At 36.1% G+C, this 23,200-nt stretch overlaps 1 protein-coding gene across 1 annotated transcript in view; it reads left to right on the forward strand.

Moving 5' to 3' along the window:
* LOC150085265 (ubiquitin-conjugating enzyme E2 Q1) overlaps positions 1-23,200 on the forward strand; it is a 187,225-nt gene that overhangs the window by 86,194 nt on the left and 77,831 nt on the right. Inside the window, exons 3-6 of the mRNA XM_090373119.1 lie at positions 2,087-2,191; positions 10,427-10,528; positions 17,004-17,086; positions 21,363-21,541. Of these exons, the coding sequence (XP_090229245.1) occupies positions 2,087-2,191; positions 10,427-10,528; positions 17,004-17,086; positions 21,363-21,541 (469 nt within the window). The remainder of the gene's footprint in view (positions 1-2,086; positions 2,192-10,426; positions 10,529-17,003; positions 17,087-21,362; positions 21,542-23,200) is intronic.

Genomic DNA, 23,200 nt, shown 5'->3' on the forward strand with positions numbered 1-23,200 from the left:
TCTGTTATATCATACTTTATTTTTCATCATGTTTTAATAAAGTTTTATTTTATCTTTTTGCATGTCTTCAGTAGTCACAAGATTTGTTTCAGTGTAATTTAACCACTTTTGCAAGTGGTTTTGTTCAGTATGAAACCGCCTTAAGTCCCCGCCCCCCGAGCAATTTGGAAGTTTTATAAAAATCGAAAACTTACGTTTTAAATGGTCCCCCCCTTCCTGTTTTGTCTGTAACTGAATGTTGGAGTGAGATTATTTTAAAAATAAAATTGGGATCAACATTTTATAAAAACATATTGTAGTGAACAAGATTAAATCTTAAAAAGTTGAAGATAAAAAGATGGCAAGGGTCATTTCACGTCCCAAGGAAACGCTGCCAGACCCTGGTTAATACCAAACTCATAGCTTTTCAGTGACTACTTGAAGCAGAATAAACTGCTTCAAATAACTGTGGCCTCAATGCTATGTGTGCATGGCTAAAAACAAAAGAATATTTAACATGTATATTGGAGAAAAATAATGTCCACAGGTGAAAACCGAGGAAACTTATCATTCAAACTGTAAAATAAACGTTAAATGACTGACTGAAAAGTTATGTTATACTATCTAATTAAAATGTATTATGAACTTTGTTATTCAATTGTAAGGCAGCTTAACATGTAAGACTGAATAATGTGAATGAGCGCCTTCGTAGCTAGGTGGGAAGGAGCAGCAGTGCATAGCACGTGCTTCTTGATTAGACCGGGGTTTGAGCCTGTCACCACCAAATACAGAGGATGCGGAAAGGTCAGGGAATGACCACTGCATGTCCTGGAGCAATATGGCCTTAGTTGCTAATGCTCCTAAAAACCAAATAAACAAACAACAACAAACATAATGTGAATGAACCCCCTGCCTTTGGACCATTGGTATGATTATTTTTACTATAATGCAATTGTTAGAAAGAGAAAGATGGCAGCTGAAATTTCCACAGCCAGTTTATAACTAAGAATTAAAAGATACTTTAGAAACCCATTATATTATTATTAACCCTTTCAGGTTCAGAGATCTATATTCTGGAGGTAATTTCAAACAGCATGCCTCTTATGTTTGAAGTGTCCTAAATTTTCCAGCATATGTTTCTATCTCTTATTTGTGTTTCTCTTCTAACTAGACAGTGTTTATAGTGGAGGAGATTGTACCTCTTAAACTCGGTTGTCTGATTTGAGCCAAAATTGAACAATTTCTCTGGAATTTATATTATAAAATCATCTCCAGTGTTACATAAAAGAAGGTAAAGAATAGTATTACTTTAAAAAAATGGAGTACAAACAGAAAATTTTATTAGAAAATTATTTTATATAGTACATTGTACTCAAAAATTGCTCTGTTGCTTCTCTGCAGTTAACTTAGAATGTATCACAGTGAACTGGCAAGTAAAAGTAGACTAACTGGTGTGTAAAAGAGTAGATTACAAGGTTTTTTTTTTTTTTTTTTGTTTTCTTTGCTCTTAAGTTAACAACCATTGTCAATTTTAATTGATTACAGGATTTCTTATATTTGAAATGTGGACGTGGTTCATGGCTTTAATTTCATGGATTTACCATTTCAGTAAAGCCTTTTCACTATTTCCCCTTCTGTGCCATGAATAAAATTACTGTATTCAAGTAGATTATAATGCAAAAATTACCATTTAATTTTTCATTAAGAAATGTAAATACTCAAAATGTGTGATTTGACAAGTATTCTCAATCTTGACAATAGGTACAGCTTGTTGTTGCTATGGCTGTATTCCCTACTGATATGATTTGTAGAAATCATATTTCAGCGTCAACATTTTGTTGAAGTATTCTTGAAAATGACAGATTGATATTTTCTATAGGCAGAGTCACAGAAGGGTATTTGACTTTCCCTGAGACCTCAGATAGGTTCTACAGTTGCTTGGAGAAGCTGGAAATGCATCTCACAGCACATGATATCGCTGAGAAATTATTGTTTTACTAGTTCCTATGAATATTAGAATATATTAAGTCTTTAAATTATTGTTATTTATTATTTTATTTATTTATTATTATTTTTTTTTTCATTTTTTTTTTTTAAATTTGTGCAGGAAACATATCCTTCCACTCCTCCTGTCTGGTTTGCAGAGACTGAAGACCCTTGTATTACATCAGCTGTTCAGTTATTAACAAATACATCAGGAAGAGATAACCTTGTGAGTTTTGTTTCCTGTTATTATGTTATTTTATAATTTATACGGATGAGATAGATCATTATATAGACAGCTTATTTGTACCAAATATTGTATGCAGCTTCTTCATGCCATGCAGCTTCTTCTTCATTATGCCATCTATCTTGTGCTTTTCGTATTATTTTTGATTATAAGGTGTTTGTACTGGCACTTGTCTTAATCTTTTTATTGTACATTCGAAGCACAATTTTGTAATTTTTTTCCTGTTTGTGAAATAAAAAAAATCAAATGTTTATTTTTTGCCTCAATCAAATTTAGCCCGCATAGTTGCAAGTGCTGCATAAGCATTTAGGGAAATTCCAACTTGTGTAAAGTTCTGCAGAATGCAACTCTTATGTAAGTCGGGGAATGGCATGATATATATACATGTAGTGGTACCTCTTATTGACTAGGTCAGTGGTTCCCAAACTACTGAGATCTACGAACCCTTTCAAAAACGTTTACGGACCCCTAAAAAAAAAAAAAAAAAAAAACCAATAAAAAAAATTGCGGACCCTATACACTGATGAGCCAAAAATTATAACCACCTACCTAATATGATGTTGGCCCTCCACGTGCAGCCAAAACAGCTTGTACCCAGCAAGGCATGGACGCTACAAGATTTCTAAATGTGTCTTGTGGTATCTGATACCAATACGTAACCAACAGATCCTTTAACTCCTGTAAAGTCTGTGGTTGAGATGCCGCAGATTGGAGTTGCTGTTGCAACACAAACCACAGATGCTCGATGGGGTTGATGTCTGGGGAATTTGGAGGCCAGGGCAATACCTGGAAGCCTTCCTCGTGTTCTGCGAACCAGTCTCGAACAATCTGGGTGGTGTGTGGCTTGGTGCATTATCCTGCTGAAAGACGGCACTGCCAGAGGGGAAGACTGTTGCCATGAAAGGGTGTACCTGATCAGCAATGATGTTTAGGTAGGTGGTAGATGTCAGAGTGCCCGGCACATGGATGGCTGGACCCAGGGTATCCCAGCAGAACGTCGCCCAAAGCATGACACTGGCTTGTTTTCATCCCATGGTGCATCTAGGCAGCATCACTTCCCCAGGTAAACTACGCACACATACCCGGCTATCCACATGGTGCAACAGGAAACGTGATTCACCGGACCAGACGACCTTCTTCCAATCAGTCAAACTGGACCTTCTTCCAAAGGTCCAGTTTCGACGCTCGCATGCCCATTGTAGACGCTGTCGCCGGTGAACTGTTGGTATCATGGGCACTCAGCAGCCTGCAGCTACGCGGCCCCATTTTCAGCAGTGTTCGATGTACTGTGTGTTGTGACACATTACTCCCGTCAGCAGCATTCCAATTACCAACAAGTTGCACCACAGTCACCTATTTGTTGCCACATAAAATTCGGGAGAGCCTTAGCTCACATCGAGCATTGATGAGCCATGATCATCCAACACTTCGCCGGCAGTTCGTTGGTTACCCTCCTCGGACCACTTTCGGTAGGTACTAACCACGGCTGACCTTGAGCACCTCACCAGCCGTGCCGTTTCGGATGTGCTCTGACCCAGTCATCTTGCCATTACTATTTGGCCTTTGTCAAACTTGCTGAAGTTCACTGGCTTTCCCATCTGAAGAACAAGAGTAACACTGATTAACGGAGCTCGGTATCGGGTGTTGTTTATACCGTGTCCCGACTCACACTGTTCACCTGCTGTTGCTTTGATTTGCATGACGACTCACTGGTCATAATGTTTTGGCTCATCGCTGTGTGTGTGTGTATATATATGCATATACAGGGTGATTCACCACCAGTGCGACAAAATTGCAGGAGGTGTAGGGGGCACAAAGATGAATCGGAATCACATAGCATTGCAGGGTCCGAAATGCCTTCGTCATGCAGTAGAGGACGTTGAATGGGAGGTCGCGTGAACAGCGATTCCGCTGGAAGTCAGCATTTGTGAACCATTTCTGTTGAAGAAACCAAGTAGCAAAAGTCCTCCAGAGTGGATAATCCCCAGGCTCCGATGATTGGATGCGTTGCAGATGGTATGAACTCATTTGGTTTGTTGACAGTATCCCCCATACAGTGGATTGGGAAATACCCAATCGTTGGCCTATCGCTAGAGTACTTGTACTCGGACTGCCTTCTGCAAGACGTAGGACATTCTCCTCATTGTCTGGCGTCCTCATCATTCGCTCTCGATTCATGGTACCTCTTGTGAAACAACCAGTCTCACGTAACCTTCTGTGCACATGTGCGAAAATTGTATGATGAGGAGCACTCTGTGCGGGAAACGTTCCTGGTACAAGCGCAGAGCAGCGTGCCCGTTACAGTCCTCAGCTCCATACGCGAGGTGCATGTCGGCCAGTTTAACGTTTGAATACTCGTCCATCCTACTGCCTCGGGAACCGGTTTGCAAATGCTGACTTCCAGAGGGATCGCTGTTCACGTGACCTCCCGTTCAACGTCCTCTACCGCATGACGAAGGCATTTCGGACCCTGCAGTGCTATGTGATTCCGATTCGTCTTTGTGCCCCCTACACCTCCTGCAAGTTTTGTCGCACTGGTAGTGAATCACCCTGTATATATATATATATCCAAAGTATGTAAAATGCATAATCAATAAACTAAATATAATAAATATGCCAAATTTAATTTAATAAATAAATAAACCAACACAGATCCGATTTATGCCATCTTATATGATTTAACATTACATGCGTCTGTATATTATTTTATTATTTAAGATGTTAGTTTTAGTGGTAGAGTCTAATGGTATATTTATAATCAAAATTTAGCAGGTTATAGTGTATACCGAGAAACCAACCGGTAATATAACGGCCCAAGAAACATAAGAACCTATGTATGCGCCTACGGCAACCTGGAAAAAAAATCTATATGCAATATAACATAAGGCAAAACCTTACATATCAAAATTATATTATAAAATAAAATTATGTTAATTATAGGTATATAGATACATTGAAAGGGACTTTTTCTTGGGCTAACCCTCTCAATGTATCAACCATAATTAACAGGCTATCCGTTTCTGTAGTCATCGTCCAGCTTAACGGTGTCCAGAATATAGCTGTGTAGTATGAGATAACAATACCAAATTGAAGGTAATGTAGTATTAGATTATAAAACCAAAATATATTACAGTTAACTAAAATTAATATATCCCAATTTAGTAGTTAGCTGGCTAGATGACTGTTAGCCCGACGGATAGCTAATTTACAAAAAGATAATAATACGTAGCTAATGTAGAAAAGAGATCTATCCTTTGTTAAACATATACATGTGTGGTATATTATATATCATATAGGTAGCATAAGTATTAGTAGCATACGCTAAAAGTAACACGAAGCAATAGTTGCATAAGCTAAAGAAGGCGAATGGAAGTGGAGTAAAGTATAGATATAGTACCTCAATCCCCCTCGAATTACTCTAATAGTTCATGTGGCATGAAAAGTAGAATTATTACAGTAAAAGGTAAAAAGCATAGAAAAGGTGAAGCATAATTTTACTTAGGATAAAACCGGGAGCGTAACTTCCCATCCCTTATATTAAGGGATCCTGGTTATTAGATATAACAATAAGAGTCAATAAGTATAAGATAAATTTATATATATAAAATGCTTACCACTGCAAAGAAAATGTAATAAAGACAGAATAAGTCCGCACGTGTAGCATACAGTGTTGCCATTTTAGCGGTTTTCCCGCTAGATTTAGCGGAATTGCTTCAGGTTTAGCGGATTAAAATATGAAATAGCGGATAGCGGATGTTTTAGCGGGAAGAGTATAAATGTTTAGCATTTTATATATATTTGGCAATGTAACATTTAAATTAAAAAATCAATATCATTAATAAATACAGAAAACAACAATCGACCCAACACCGAACTCTGGGGATTCAACTAATAAAATTAGTCCACGAAGAGCAGAGTCATTGATTAGCCCTCGCGGAGCAATATGGCCTTAGTTGCTAATGCTCCTTAGTTGCTAATTTATTTAACAAATATTAAATTAATTGTTCAAGTAATTATTTAATTAACAATAAAAATATTTCATAATTGAAATGTTTTATCGATATACATCGTAAACATAGTAGGGATATCATATTTCATAGTTTTTTTTTTTTTTTTTTTTTAAGCGAAGAATCGGTTTTATATTATTCTGGAATTTCCCTGAGGAGAACCCCAACAATTTTACGTAGTTACGCCCGCGGTCAAACGACCTGACTGTTGGGTCATAGCTTTAATTGTTGAATCAAATCTAAAAATGTGGGGAAAATTCTAATGACGCCTTTTTTTGAAACCGCGAAGAAATGGCATTGAATAATTTTTATTCGTCGTATTTGATTGGCTTCCAAGAAATGCGATCCGAATTACCGACATAACATTAAAAGTCATTTAAAAACTTTCAAACATATTAAGTCAGTAGAAGAACCATTTTCACCTAATAGATCAGGCAACCAATCTAAATTAAATTTTCCCACCAAGAATTTACAAACAGTGGAAGCTGAAGCAAAGTTAAGTTTGTTTGTTTGTGCTCACTCGTCAATACTGGCAATAGACCACCTTGGTGAATTATGTAAGAATGCATTCCAAGATCAAACAGCCAAAACTTTAAAAATTCATCGAACAAAATGCAACGGCGTTATAAAATATATCCTACACCCCCACTTTCAGAAAGATTTATTATAGTCAGTGCCCAATGGCTTTTCAAATTATAGTTTGTTACTAGATGAATCAAACGATATTAGTGTAACAAAACTATTAGGTATTGCAATTGTGTATTATGATGAGCAATTCGATAAAAGAGTTTCTACATTCTTAGCTCTTGTGGAATTAGATCAATGTAACGCTGAAAATATTTCAAATTCAATTAAAATAACGCTGGAAAATTTTAAACTTCCTTTAATAAATTTTCTGTTTATACTCGGGGACGACCAAACGGTCAGAGGAGTTTACAAGATACACAGAATACAAGAAACAGTACCGTATTCAGCAGTCACGGGCTTGAACCCCGGTCACTCAAAGCACGTGTACTTATGCACCCGCGCGCCTGACCACTAGGCTACGGCATCAGAGCCAGTCTGTTTTCAGTATCATTTAATCTACCTTCCATAATTACAATATACCAAAAATAATATTAAGAATTAGCTGAAACGATTTAAACCAGAATTTAAATAATTTGTGGGCATTGGGACAGATAATGCTAGCGTTATGATTGGAGTTAATAACAGCGTTTATACACATTTGAAGTCCGATGTACCGAAATTGATATTAATTAAATGCGTATGTCATTCTTTGCAATTAGCAGTATCTCATGCAACCCGCGAAATATTCCCTAGAAGTCTAGAATTCATGATCGCTAAAACTTATAATTGGTTTAGTAAATCCACTAGCTGACAGAATCAATTTAAATATTTATAAAGTGCCATAAACGATGGTGCAGATCCGAAAAAGATAGTTCATTCGTGTCAAACAAGGTGATTATCCATTGAAGTTGCTATAACAAGAATTTTAGAACAGTATATTGAAATAAAAGCCCATTTTGAAATAACTCGTTTGACTGACAAACGTTATACTGCACAACTTCTTTATTCAATGTTCAAAGATGAAAGTAATTTAGCGTATATTTTATTTTTAAAACCTATCTTATCTGAAGTACAAAGAGTAAACAAATCTTTTGAATCAAATTGAAAAAAATGAGCAACAGTATATAAACATTACTCTTGTTAAATGAGAAAACATCAACAATACAATGAAGTTTTGGTCAGAAGTTTAGAAATATCCAGATGCAAGCGGTGAAAATCCATTTAAAGAAATTAGCCAATTTGCATTGGGTATTTTAATTTTGCCATTATCCAATGCAGATGTGGAAAGAATATTCAGCAACTTAAATCTAGTAAAAAACAAAACACGCAACAGAATGAGTGTTGGCATGGTTAATGCAATCTTATCAGTACGATACGGGCTCAAAAGAGTTGAAAAGTGTTGTAAAAATTGTTTTACCTGAAGAAGTGCTTCGCAAAATAGGTACAGAAGAAGCATATGATAAGGAGATATTGAATTTCGAAATTAATTTAGATATTGATTTTATATTAAAAACAGAAAATAAATAACTATTTATATATACTATTTGTTTGTTTGTTTTTATTCACTACAAAGTACAAACAAATGAAAATTTTAAAAATTTGGCGGGTTAAGTGTTAAAAATAGCGGATTTTGAGTATGCGGCTAGCGGGAAATATTATTAAGAGTTGGCAACACTGGTAGCATATATGAGTACCTAACCGATCGAAGCTCCCCCTGGTAACTGTAGTTAATGTCACTAAATAGCCAAAATTAATTCTAAAATCTATAGCGCCCTCTGCAATTTTGTATATAAATATGGAACTAGCATATGGTAATGTTAACAAATAGATAGTTCTAGGAGACATTGTAGAGGATAATAGAATTGGTTCCTACCCATAGAGTAAATATAGGTACAACTTTTTCAATGAGTGTAAGCTATATATAGCTTACTCCATGGGCAGTGCCTACTATGTACATATATACAAGTCCAACAAAGCTACCTATGCCAACAGTAACTTCAACGAAATACACCTACATATTCTATGCTGTATAAGTTATATTGCATATATATATTTTTTCCAGGTTGCCGCAGGTGCGTACACAGGTTCTTATGTTTCTTGGGCCGTTATGTTACTGGTTGGTTTCTTGGTATACACTATAACCTGCTAAATTTTGATTATAAATACACCATTAGACTCTACCACTAAAACTAACATCTTAAATAAAAAAATAATATATATATATATATATATATATATATATATATATATATATATGTGCAGATGTTTTTATGTGTGTGTCTATATGTACGAACACTGGATTTTCTGAAAAGAAAATTCGCAGTTTTATGTTTAAAACAACTTTATTCTTATTTTTACAAAAAAATATAATAACTTTATTTTTCAATCAATTTGCTGTACATAGAATGAAAAATTTGACCAGTTCCAGAGGGCCCGTTTTGTGGACCCCCTGCAACTGGTTTGCGGACCATCAGGGGGTCTGTTGAACATGAGAAGGATTGCGGCCAAGTTCGTGCCATGGTTACTGAGTGAAGACGAAAAGCAGCATCGCATGTAAGTTAGCAGAGATCTTCAAGAACGGGCCAGGAGTGATCAAAACTTCCTTTCTACAGTTGTCACTGGTGACGAGAGTTGGGTATATGGGTATGACTCAGAAACCAAGCAACAATCATCCCAGTGGAAATGCCCATCTTTGCCCCGACCGAAGAAAGCCTGACAAGTGAGGAGCAATGTTGAAGCCTATGCTGATCTGTTTTTTTTTTTTTTTTTTTTTTTGACATTGACCAGATTATTCGTAAGGAATTCATCCCTCCTGGCCACACCATCAATGCAAAGTTCTACTGCGACATCCAGAGAAGTGGTGCCCAAACAACTGGGTCCTTCATCATGACAATGTGCCACCCCACACATCTCTGTGTGGCACAGTTTTTGGCATCCAATGACATGACAATTGCCCCTACCCCCCCTTATTCGCCAGACTTAGTCCACCGTGACTTCTTCCTCTTCCCAAGAATGAAAATCAAGCTGAAGGGTCAAAGATTTGACAGCGTAGAGGATATCCAACTCGAATTGCAGGCAGTTCTGAGTACTATGACGAAAAAGGACTTTCAAGACCCATTCAAATCATGGGAGAAGTGCTGGGATCAGTGTTTACGCTCTTAAGGGGATTACTTCGAAGGTGACGGTGGCAGATAAGACCCAGGGTGAGTCTAATTTATTTTATAAATACATTTTGGGAACTTTTGGATAGCACCTCATACAGAACTGACAACAGATAACAAATCAGTAACTGAGTATTCTGACTAATATGTGTAATTCTGGTTATTGTACATGATTTCTATATGGTGTAGAAAGCATATACAGAATGGCAGCGACATTCATGTGTTGCATTGTGATCTTTATTTTTTTTATTATTTATTTATTTATTGTGCATTGTTGGTTAATTCTGATTTTACTCGAAACTCTGATTTTTGCCTTATATTTTGTAAGATAAGTCATTTCTGGAAGTGGTTTTTCATATTAATAAATATTTGTGAACATCTTTGTTTCATCATCTGTCTGGTTACTAGAATGCAAATGTATAATTGTCATTATTTAATCAAATAATGCATCTTGTGTTAATTGTTGTTATTGATTTCATTAGGTTTTACAGCAGGTGAGAATACTAGTGATGGAATTATGCAAACTTCACAATTTACAAGAGCCTTCCGAATTAGATAAACTTGAGCATTCTGCTGTTGTCGAGGTGCGTCTAAAAATATTACTGTTTAGTGTTTACTATTTAAATTACACATTTTATTGTCATAATTCATTAATAAAGTTAAAATGAGACAAATTTTGTTATAACCTTTCTTCCTGTAACAGAATATTATTTTTAATATATTAAGATTGTTTAATTTAAGAAATTTATGTTTTAAACAAAACTATACAGGGTGAGCATAACATTTTTCCCTGATTAAGAAAAATAACTTAAAAACTATGCTAGGTAGAAACTTGCAACTTGTGTCAATGAAGGCCAACGCTTAGTTTTTTGCACTGTACAGTTGTGCAATCTGTGGACGATCTAGGTAGCGCTGCAATCGCTACGATGGATACATCACTGCAATCACCAGTATCAAAATGGCCCCCAACACTGTCAGTCTCTTAAAACTTTGCATACCAATCTCTGATGTTTTTAACATCTGGTGGATCTCACCCATACTCTCTTCTAAAGTTTTGCTGAACTGTAATTGGCGATTTTGTTTCATGAAACCACAAAACACACTGAGCTTCTCCTTCATCGACGGCATTTTGATACTGGTGATTGCAGCGATGTATCCATTGTAGTGCTGCTTAGATCGTCCACAGATTGTGCAACTGTACAGTGCAAAAAACTCTTAAGCATTGGCCTTCGTTATGACACAAGGTGAAAGTTTCTATCTAGCATAGATTTTAAGTTATAATTGTTCTTAATCAGGGAAAGACTTTATGCTCACCCTGTATATTATATTGTGAATATGCCAGTTCTGATATTTTCTGGTTGGAAATAGTCAAGTTAGAAGAAAATCACTATCACTGCTTTCCAGAGAACTTTGTGTTCTCTGGAAAGTAGTGATAGTGATTTTAGTAGTGATCCAGTGCTCCTTTCACATCCCTGTTTAAATTAACTATAATCTTCTGATATATAGTTGGGGAAGGATGTTATGTGGCATATTTCCATAGAATTATACATTTAGTTATGACCACTCTTATACCATGTGAATATTAAGATAGTTTAATCAGTTAATAACTAAATTCCTATACATTAAGGTGATGTTTTGCGAACCGTGACAGTACCCATCATCATCAGACCATGTATTAGCAGTTGTCAGTCCCCTGCCTGCCTGCCAGATATGTATGCCTACTGTGTATTCTCAGAATACACAGTAGGGATCAAGATGATCACTGTGGAGCAGAAAATGTCGCCTGAAACGTTTGTTTTTATTCACTTGCTTTTTTCACAACTGCATTGAAGAGTATCTTACTTTTTTAAGTTTTGCAAGTACAGAAACTTTTGAGGGCAGTAACAACTCTTGGTTTTAACCACTTGAAATGCTTAGACAGAAATCTTTTTTTTTTGTCCTCTTCATAATATCATCTGTAAAATATCTCAATGATTGCGTAGTATCTGGCTACCAAATGTGTTCTGAGAAATATTTCAGTTGCCCTCAGTATTTCAATGTGAGAAAGACAATGCAGTACATGCTGAATTTTTGCACTGTATTTGAGATTGTAGTAACTCCAAATGATCCTTCCTTGTCACTTTTTTCTCTTTAAATATGCCTAAAAATGAATATATTTGTTTTGGATATTTAAGTTGCATCTTACAAACTTACATGAATCTTAAATTAATTTATACTTTGTGAAATAAATCTGTACTTTGTGGTGGAGTTGAATGAAAGTCAATAGTAGAAGAAAGCGATTTGGAGTTACTATACGGTCAGACATGAAGTTCTCTGAGCATTGTAGACAGTTTGCAAGGAAGGCCCATGGTGTTCTATTGATGATTTATCGAACATTTTCTAGTAGAGATAATAATCCCATTATACAAGGCTATTGTTAGCCCACACTTGGAATACTGTGTTCATGTATGGAGAGAATACCTAAATCCAATGGTTAGATCGGCAAAAGGGCATCCATATGAGAAAAGACTGAATATGTGGGTTGCACAGCTTAGAAACCAGGCACAGTAGAGGAGACTTGATTGAGGCGTGTAAGGCTCTGAGAGGCAAAAGTAAAATGAATTAGAATGAAATTTTCATTGTTATAAATGATTCTAGAACAAGAGGCCATAAATTCAAATTATAGGGGAGAGATGTTTAGACTGGATTACAGGAAGTTTTATTTTAGCCAGCAAGTTATAAATTACTGGAATAAGTTATCTACATGGGTGGTTGAGGCTGACAGTTTGGGGAAATTTTTAAGGTCAGCTGGATAGTTACCTATGGGAGGAGCGAAATGCATAGGTTGTCTATTTCCTTTTCTCTTATTATTTATTTAATTTAATTTATTATTATTTTACTTTTTTTTTGTTTTTTTGTTGGTGCAGTGGCCATATGGTACAATTGAGCCTTAGGCTTAATTGTACCATATGGCCATTACTAATACCAATACATTCAATTACATTGTTGTGTGAGTTGTTTTCAAACATGACTGTGTTGGAGGATTACAGTAAATTATGATAAAACTGAAATGGACCACAGTGGGAAGCTAATTCTTTTTATATTATATTCACATTTCATACCATAGAAGTCAAAATGGAAATATGTAGAAGTAGTTTTTTAACCCAAGGTAACTTGCAAATTCCCAAGCTTAGTAGACTTATTTTAGAAATAAGAAAGTGGATGTTTGGCATTTGTAAAAAAAAGCACTAATATGAAAATATTTATTTACACTTATTATTTGTGACATTACACAGTTTTGCAATCTGCACAGTGTTTGCTTTGTGAAAGCACAAAATATGAGGGTTATTCAGTAACTAATGCCTCCAAATTTTTTTCTCGGATCGTACTGCAAGTATGCTAGTTTAAACTATGTTATGCACTTCAAGTTTTTAATGACTTAAATTTATTTTTCCACTTATTCACCATCATGAATTTGAAAGTGTGCAATTCTGCCCAGACACAATAGGAGGGAGTATATGATGAGAGCCCTGTCGATCAATTTGGCCTTGGAGAGATTGTGCAAGGCTCAAGGGGTAGAATTTTTCTCAGCCTGGTCTGTGCTTTTTAATGGGAGACACTGCTTCTACAGGGATGGGATACACTTAAATAGAAAGGGTGCAAGGATATTTGCTGATGCTATCGAGGTAGAGTTAGGTGGATTGGAAAATTGCTAGCTTGGGGGGGGGAGATACATTGACTAATAGATTAACAGTAGCCACTGACAGAAGTGAAAGTGATTCTTACACTGCTTCTATTGAAATGAGCAGCAGCCTGGAAAACAAGATGCAGGAGATTCCAGAGACAGCTGTGCCATTGCAGAACAAGTAAATACATGGACTGTGTTAGGGTAGCTAAGAATAGAAGCAGGTGCATGTATACATGTGTGTACACTAATGTTAGGAGTTTGGTAAATACATTTGATGAATTTGAGGTGTTGGTCAAAATTTCAAAGGGAGATATTGTTGGGATAACAGAGACGTGGTGTCACACAGATAAACTGGAATTTGGGGAGCACAATGTGTACAGGAAGGATAGACAGGATAGGAAAAGAGGAGGGGTTATGCTATTGGTTAAGAAACGCAAAATCCAAGGAAGTACACCCAGTCGACATGGTTGGACTTGGCAGTGTTGAGTCAGTTTGGTGTGACATAAGCACTGGGAATGCAAAATTGAGAGTAGGAGTGTGTTACAGGCCTAATGACTCTGATGAGTATAATAAACAACTGTACAGAGAAATAGAGTGAGCCATTCCCAGATATTGACTGTAATTTGTTGTTGATCATTCACACACTAACAAGGCTTTTGTGGATTTATTGGATGATTGTTTTCTACAGCAGCATGTTAGGGAAGCAACTAGAGGGAGTAATACTCTTGATCTGATTATCAGTAGTGATCCTTCATGCATTACGAATCTGCAGATAAAGCAACGAATAGGTAGCAATGATCATAGTGTGCTGAAGTGGGATTTACTCAAAGAGGCAACTACCATCATGGGTAAAGGGAAGGTTTTTGCTTTTGTAAAACTGACTACGGTGGTCTTAGACAGTATTTAAATTCTATACGGTGGGACCAACTGATGATGTTACCAAAAGCAAATTCAAAATGGGAAGTATTCAAAGAATTAATCTTGGAAGCTACTAGGCTTTTCTTACCAACTAAGAAATATTGTTCAAGATTTTGGCCTAAATGGATGTCAGATGAGCTAATTAGACATGTGATACATATAAATTAACGGGCGAAAGGAAGCCTATGATAGATATAAGTTGGTCTGTAACCAACTCACAAAGGAGGTTAGGCAGGCAAAGGCAGATTACGAGAAATCTTTGGCTAAGGATGCAAAGAAAAACAGCAAAGAGTGCTTTACTTATGTAAACTCCAGAAGGAAGGGGATGAATCAAATTGGTTCACTTTATATCGATGTTCAACTGTTGATGATCCTGGTCAGGTAGCTAACAAACTAAATGAATATTTTGCATCTACATATGTTCACACACACACACATGAGTTATTCAGGGAGGGGAATGCCAGAGGTGTATTAAACTCTGGCAGTAAGCTAGATAATCTTGTAATAATTGAGAGTAAAGTGGAGGAGAAATTGTTGAGGCTAAACATAAAAAAGGCACCTGGGGTGGATGGAATCTATCCAGTTATATTAAAGGAGGCTGCAAAGGAAGTAAGAAAACCCTTAGTCATAATTATGAGAGCTTCCTTGGACTCAGGGGAGGTACCCATGGCAAGATTAGTGAATGGAACAAAGGGTTGCTCTTACGAAGAAAGGCTTAAGTTTTGCAAATTACAGTGTCTGGAGACTAGGCACCTGTGGGGTGATCTGATTGATATGTATAAAACCTTGAATGGTTTGAACATGCTCAATGCTGATGGGATTCTTTCTCTTGCTGAGAATAATTGTGTGAGAGGACATAAATTCAAATTGAGGAAAGACAGTTGTAGGATAGTTGTGTGGAAGTTTGCCTTTAGCCAGCGGGTGGTTGATTGCTGGAACAAACTTCCATCTATCGTTGTAGAAGTTGATATCTTAAATAGATTGAAGGCAGAATTAGACAAACATTTGGAGTGAGTGGATGGGTGAAATGAGAAGGGTGTATGTAGCGTGTTTTTATTTATTTTTTTTGGCCGATGCTATATAAGCTTGCATCATGTGCCTTTGCTAATGCTAACTATCACTTTGTGTAAATTTTTTTACTACTGAATCAGAGCCTGCACCCATCCCCTCATAAAAGTGGCTATTATGCTCCAAGAGCCACTTCTTGGCTGTCATAATGACATCATCATCAAAGTATCCGTCCAAATATAGATCCACATTTATTTCATGATATGGATTAAAGTAATGTTTTTACTCACCTCAGAAGAGGTCTTGTTTGTTGCCACAACAGCCAATGTTGGCAAGATGTTCTGAGGGTAGCAATGCTTTAAATGAGGGGGATGAGAAAGATAGGGAAACAAGCCTAAGTAACTTCAAAGGGTTTGTCAGGGTAGTAAACTATAGAAGAATACTTAGTCGTAAGTGTCTTCAGTAATGTAGTTGTGCTGTTAATAAAATGGCTGAATTTGAATTCCTGTTTAGGACAACTAAATGCTGACATAATAGGGCTAACAGAAACATGGTGCCAACCAGAAATTGAAGATGAGTTCCAGTATGGTATGTATGATATATTTAGGAGAGATAGGGAAGATAGAAGGGGCGGTGGTGTCATGCTTCTTGTCAAAAGCAGCCTGAGCACAAAAAGTGCCTTTGTCGAGTATGAAGTTACATCTACCAGTAAAGAATCGATGTGAGTTAGTTGGAAGCAAATATATAGTGTTAATTGTAATGTGGTTACAGAGGGTTCCCCCAACTCCACGTCGAGCAATGTGATGAATACAAACTGTGCTATGAAAATCAATCTAGATTGATTTTTAATTGTGTTCAATTGATTTTTAATTATTTTTTACTGTAATGCAAGATTTTCGATTTAATTGCTGGAGAGTATCATATGGAAGTGTTCTATGTATATTGAGGTAAACTTCTCTTATTATTTTACAAGTTCAGTTATTGAATAATTATAAATAGTTTCACATGACATTCATTTCTACACTGTATAATCACATTTAAAATAGCAAAAATTGCTAACAGCTTATCACACACCAAGTGTATGAACTGATGAATGGTTTGCTTTTTATTAAAAATGAAATTGAATTAGAGACAGTAGATATCATGTTTAAAACATATATGGTGTGGTTAAAGTGTTCAGCATTGGATCAATCTTATCTCAATTTTTGGAGATAAGATTGATAAGTGAAACAAAGAAGCAAAATCATCAGAGAATTAGATTTAGCATTTCTGTGGACACTATACAAATAAGGCTGCCTGCCTGCCTTCTCTATTAATGCTAATAATAATAAATCAGTACTTTTTCCAGTTAGATCTGCTTAGAGAAAGAGAGTTAAGATTATCCAGTTTTGATGTGATTTTCATATTCATTAGCATGCATAAGTGATTTTAAATTTATTGCTATTTAGAATGTTTTGTAATATTAGTTATCAGAAGAAGAACTAGAAGACAACTCAGAGGAGGAGGAAGTTGAAGATGATATTCATATAGAAATGGAAGAGGATACAAGGTAAATTGATATAGTGATCATTATCATTGTTGCATAATTCTATTTTTTAAAATTGCTTTGAATGTAGGAAGGGCAGATTTTAGTTACACCACCAAGTGTTTATCTTTAAATTTAATTTTGAGTGAATAGTCTTCTTATTTTTATGTAAAATTTAAACCATTTCATATTAGTAATAGTAATAGTGGCATGTGATGCACTATGAGCAAGCACTACGAAAGCAAGCGTATGAGCTTATGTAGCATCAGCCAAAAAAAAAAAAAAATTCACACAACCATTCCCTCTAAATGTTTGTCCAGTTCCTCCTTGAATTCATTTAAGCCATCAACGTCCACGACAGATGGAAGGCTGTTTCAGCAATTAACCACCTGTTGGCTAAAGGCAAATTTCTGCACATCTATTCTACAACTATCTTTCCTCAATTTGAATTTATGCCCCCTTAGGTTCATAATCTGAGAAAGTGGAAGAATCCCATCAGAATTCATTATGCTTAACCCATTCAAGGCCTTATACACTTCAATCAGATCACCTCGCAGGTGCCTAGTGTCCAACCGCTGCAATTTGTAGAACTTAAGCCTCTCTTGGTAAGAGGATCCCTTCATTCCCCCCACCAATCTTGTTGCCTTTCTCTGTACACACACAAGCAAATCTACATCCTTCCTAAAATGAAGCCTCGAGACCTGTATGCAGTACTCAAGGCGTGGCCTGACCATTGCCTTATACAAAGTGATAATCATCTCCTTTTCCCTGCTAGCAAAATTCCTGTATATCATTGATAAAACCTCATGACCTGCTTTTGCAGCCTGTCTGACATTGCTCAGAAAACTATTTTATTTCAGTTTCTTAATAACCATTCTTCCACATAATTAGCCCTCTAAGATAACTTTTTTTTTTTTTTTAAGTATTGAAGTGTCTGATACATCCTAATGCATGTTATAAATTATTAACAGCCACATATGAATATTTTCTCCCTCTATCCTGGTTAATAATTCTACATGCAATAAAATCCTGAAATATCTTCACAGAAGTAAATTTCTTTGTAACCATTTAGTCACAACCTGATTTTCACACCTTCACCTTTAGTAAAAATATAATGCAGTATATATCACTATTTTTTTTTTTTTAATCCTTTTTCTTGCCAGTGCATTTATGCATACTGAAAATGTTGTTATAATAATAAATGTAGTAGTTCAATTTAAAAAAAAAAAATGCCCATTTTCTCTTCATGATTCATTTTTTGTAGCTTATAAAATGTGTCAGTTTTTCATTTATTTCTTTTATTCTATTTAATAGAGGTTGTCACAGACATTCTCTCAGATATGCCAGACAAGCTGTTCTTGCTACCTGGGAGTCTAAAACGCTGATGGAACTGATATTCGGGTGACACTCAAGTCAAGTGGACCCAATTTCGGCAAAGTCCGGACAGTCTATGACATCCAAATCCTCTGCTTGCACCTTCACGATGGTGGGACTGTTAGTAATCCTGGGTATATAACCTTCATGCACAAGTACATGGTGGGTGACCACCCAGGTGTGAACCAACGTAAGCAGGGGTCGAGGTGTGGCGCCCACACCACATGGAGGAACGCCGCCCCTCTATGTTACCAGGCAGTACTAGGTGGTAGACGACTCTCATCAACCAGTGAAATACCACCACTTGTCACATACTCAAGGTGTTGCCTGACCACTTGGCAGTGGTCAGGCAACACCTTGAGTATTGCGTACAGGACTGGAGACCTCATTTTAGGAAGGATGTATAGTTGCTAAAATGAGTACAGAGAAGGGCAAGACTGGTGAGGGCAACAAAGGGGTGTTCTTACGAAGAAAGGCTAAAGTTCTACAAATTGCAGTGTCTGGAGACTAGATACTGAGTTAATCTGATTGAGGTGTTTAAGGCCTTGAATGGATTGAGCAGGCTCAATGCTGATGAGATTCTTCCTCTTGCTCAGATTACAAACCTGAGGGGCCATATTCTCAAATTGAAGCAAGACAGTTGTAGAATAGATGTATAGAAATTTGCCTTTAGCCATTGGATGGTTGATTGCTGAAACAAACTTCCATCTGTTGTGGATAGAAAAAAAAAATTGTTCTCTTTCTGGTGAAGCTATGAAAATGCTCTTGCGAATCATGTCTTAACAAGAAATGCACAAGAAACTAGTAGGTTCCCAAGGATTTTCAAAGAAATTAAGCTGGTTGGAGGTTGAAACAATAGCCAATAACAATTTAGATAGCTGGTGAGGTTAAGCCTAAACAGTAAATAACTGACTTTTGGCTTTACCTCACTACCAAGTTATTTAATTTTCCACCATTGGCTATCTATAGTAAACTCATATTCGAGCAGTTTATAGGGGACTAACCTAAGGGAGCATTGTATGAAATCTGATAAATAGGATTTCTTAACTAACAGCATAACTCCTCCTCCCTTCCTATCCTGTTTGTCCTTTCTGTACACATTATACTCCCCAAATTCCATTTCTGCATTCCTTATATCTGTGTTACATGTCTTTGATATCAAATTATATCTGCCTCTGATGTCTTTTAAATTCATCAAATTTATTTACTATACTCCTAGAATTGGTGTACATTCAAGTATACATACACTTCTTCTTACTCTTAGTTACCCTAATGCAGCCCACGTATTTACTTGTTCCATGATGACCTCCCAGCAGTTCTTGAAATCCCTGCTCGTTGCAAATGAAGCAGTTCAAGAATCACTTTAATCTCTGCCTGTGGCTACTGTTAATCTATTAGTCTGTGAATCCCCCCCCCCAGGCTAGCACTTTTTCAATCCACCTAACACTGCCTCAATAGCATCAGCAGATATTCTTGCATCCTTTCAATTTAGGTATATCCTATCTCTGTAGAAGTAGTCTCACCTGTTAACAAGCACAGACCATGCTGGGAAAAATTCTACCCCATGTGCCTTGCTCAATCTCTCCAGGGCTGAATTGATCGCAAGGCACTCATCATATACTCCCTCCTATCGTGTCTGGGTAGAATTGCAGACAACTGCAAATTTAACCCTAACTTGCAACTTTTTTTCAACATTGATCTGTACTTGTTAAGTAAGCCCGGGTTGGGGGCCTATTTCCTTCACGTATGTATACTTGAAGGGTATTTTTCATATTTTGTCAATATTTTGGTAGATAATTTTTTTTGGCAGTGCTAATGAGGCAATACTCCACAGGTACTTTGAAAACATGCATAATTTCTCTACCACACCTAAATTTTTGGTATTTTCAGTCTTTTTTTTTTTTTGCATGATATTAAAAACTGAAAAATCTTTAAATGATTTTATTAAATTAAACATGTATCTTAACTATTATAAAATTGGTACATGTAGTATTAACATAATAATAGTAATGCTGTCGTTAAATCAATTTATTGATACCAAGTTGAACACATACACAAATGATACTGATTACTTTACCAGCAAGGAAAGCAGACAAACAGTGTTGAATTAAAACATATGATGAGGAGAGTGGGCAAATGCAGTGATAAAAGCTAGACACAGTTGTAAACTGTGGTCTTATTTACTTTGAATGCCTTGAGTTAAATATGAAATAGACAAATTTTGCCTGCACCAGAAACTATTTCTGTGAAGTAAACAAACTGCACTATAAACAGTTCCTAAATTTAGTCACTCGCTTTTTGTCAAAATCAAGAGGAAGGAGGATTATGTTAGTTTTATTCCTTCTTTGAACTTAAAAAAAAAAAAAAAAAAAAAGCAATAGAAGCAGGAAAAGATTTTTAAAATGCTGTAGACATTAAAAAGTGTATGGTACTTCATATGATTTGACTGTATGTCCGGCATAACTACTGGGAATTAAGTGAGAGAGCAGGACTGTTATAATGGGAATTTACTATATTTGATCTCCACACAGCTCAACTCCTATGGGTTCCTTAGGATTTTAACTCATCTCTTATATGTATTTTAGTGTAGTTGGAAGTGTCCACACTCTATGCTGTTTTACTACGAACCATCAGCCTGAAGAAGGATTCCAAAACTGCCTATAAAGTTGTAGTAAATTGATAATGTGTTTCAACACATTATCAATTTAATACTGACGGTACTTTCTGGTATGTTTCACTAAAAACTAAAGTTTGTTACTAGTACTTGGGTTAAGAGTCTCCTCATTTAAAATACTTCAAAAGATTCCACATAATGTGCTTTAGTAATTATATTAGTGCACATATAATTTTTCTAAGAAGTGAAAATGTAGCTAACTTTAATTGACAATTACAAAGGTATTTGTGTTTGTTTGATCAAAATTTATAGCAACCAGGAAAAACATAAAGATGAAGGTTTAAGTACAGAACATTCACAAACACTAGAAAGGCTACGCCAAAATCAGAGACAAGACTATCTCCGTGGATCTGTTTCTGGCTCTGTGCAAGCTACCGATCGTCTGATGAAAGAATTGCGTGAAGTATACCGCTCAGAAAGCTTTAAAAAAGGTATGTGAGAGTAATATAGATGCAATGCGCTATTTATTTCAAGTTTTTGATATATTATGTACTTTACTAAAAGTTTGGTGTTTAGTGAAAAGACAATATTAAAATCTGAGCCGGCTTGCAGCTCAGATTTTAATATGGTGCAGGGCAACCTTTGGCCTGTAATACAGCATATAGTCTTCGTATAACATCATCAGCCATTTTCAATCCACTGCAGGATGAAGGCCTCTCCAGCAACTTTCCAGTTCCTTCTGTTTTGAGCACTGGCCATCCATTTACTAACCACAAACTCATGAATTTCATCTATCCATCTCTGCCTTTGTCTTCCAGGTTTTCTTCTAGCTCGTCTTGGGTACCATTCTGTTATTTTCTTAGTCCATCTGTCATCATGTCTCCGAGCTACGTGTCCTGCCCAAGACCATTTTAGTTCTTTAGTTTTTTTGATAAGAATGTCCTTTACTTGAGTTTGCTGCCTAATCCATATGTTTTGCTTTTTATCTAACAGTCTGATTCCTAATATAATTTGTTCCATTCTTCGCTGTGCAGTTCTCAGCTTCTCTTCCATTCTTTTGGCGAGTGCCCAAGTTTCACTTCCCTAAGTCATGGTGGAGAGTATACATTGGTTCATTATTTTACGTTTCAGACAAACTGGGATATTGCTCTTCAGTATGTGACTATATTTCCTTAATGCTATCCATCCAAAATTTATTCTACTCTTGACTTCCAGCCATTTATCATTATTACAGCTAATAACTTGTCCCAGATAAGTATATGACTCCACCTTTTCAATTACTGCTCCTTCAATCATAATTTTTCTTTCTGTGGCACACTTGTTCATCATTACTTTTGTTTTAGCCATATTCATCTTGAGTCCAAAATCCTTACTAACTGTGCATAACTGATTAAGATTTTCCTCTAATTCTTTGGGATCGTGGCTTATGACCACAATGTCATCTGCAAATTGTAAATGGTTTAGATACTCTCCATTCACACTGACTCCTTTTTGCGACCAGTCTAATCTTCTGAAAGCTTCCTAAAGGCCAGCAGTAAACAGCTTCGGAGATATTGTGTCTCCTTGTCGAACTCCTTTCTCAATTTTAAATTTGCTACTGTCTTTGTCTAGTCTAATAAAGGAGGTGGCATTCTCATATATTTTCTTCAAAATCATAATATGTGGGGTATCTATGCCTTGTCTTTCCAGTGCCTGAAACATTGCCTTATGCTGTATTTAGTCAAATGCCAAGCATAATGGCGTTTTATATTAATTTGCTTTCTCCATTAGCTGTGATATTACGTGATAACGCTTTTCGTGTAACACTTTTCACTAATTTGTTGACATGTTCTGCAAAAATACGTCATCACTTCTCAAGCAGGTTTTTTAATTGGGAACTGTTGGTCTTCAGTAGACAAGTTCCAAGTTTTAATTGTTCTATTAAACTATAGTCAGTTTTTCTAGGCCTATTTCTCATTAATTAATGGAGCCAGTAAATTAAAATGTTTTTAATTCTAATAACAAATTAAAAAACACCAAACCCTGTGTAAATTTTTTTTAACCAAAAACAATTTGAGTTTATTGAAACTAAATGGAAAGAAAACTTTACAAAACATCAAAGTAACCTAATCACTTAGACCAGTTTTGATGATGCTTCAAAATCCTTGTGG

This window comes from Mastigoproctus giganteus, chromosome 5 (assembly GCF_048544385.1).
Source record: "Mastigoproctus giganteus isolate SK-2022 chromosome 5, ASM4854438v1, whole genome shotgun sequence".
NCBI classification, from domain to species: Eukaryota; Metazoa; Arthropoda; class Arachnida; order Uropygi; family Thelyphonidae; genus Mastigoproctus; species Mastigoproctus giganteus.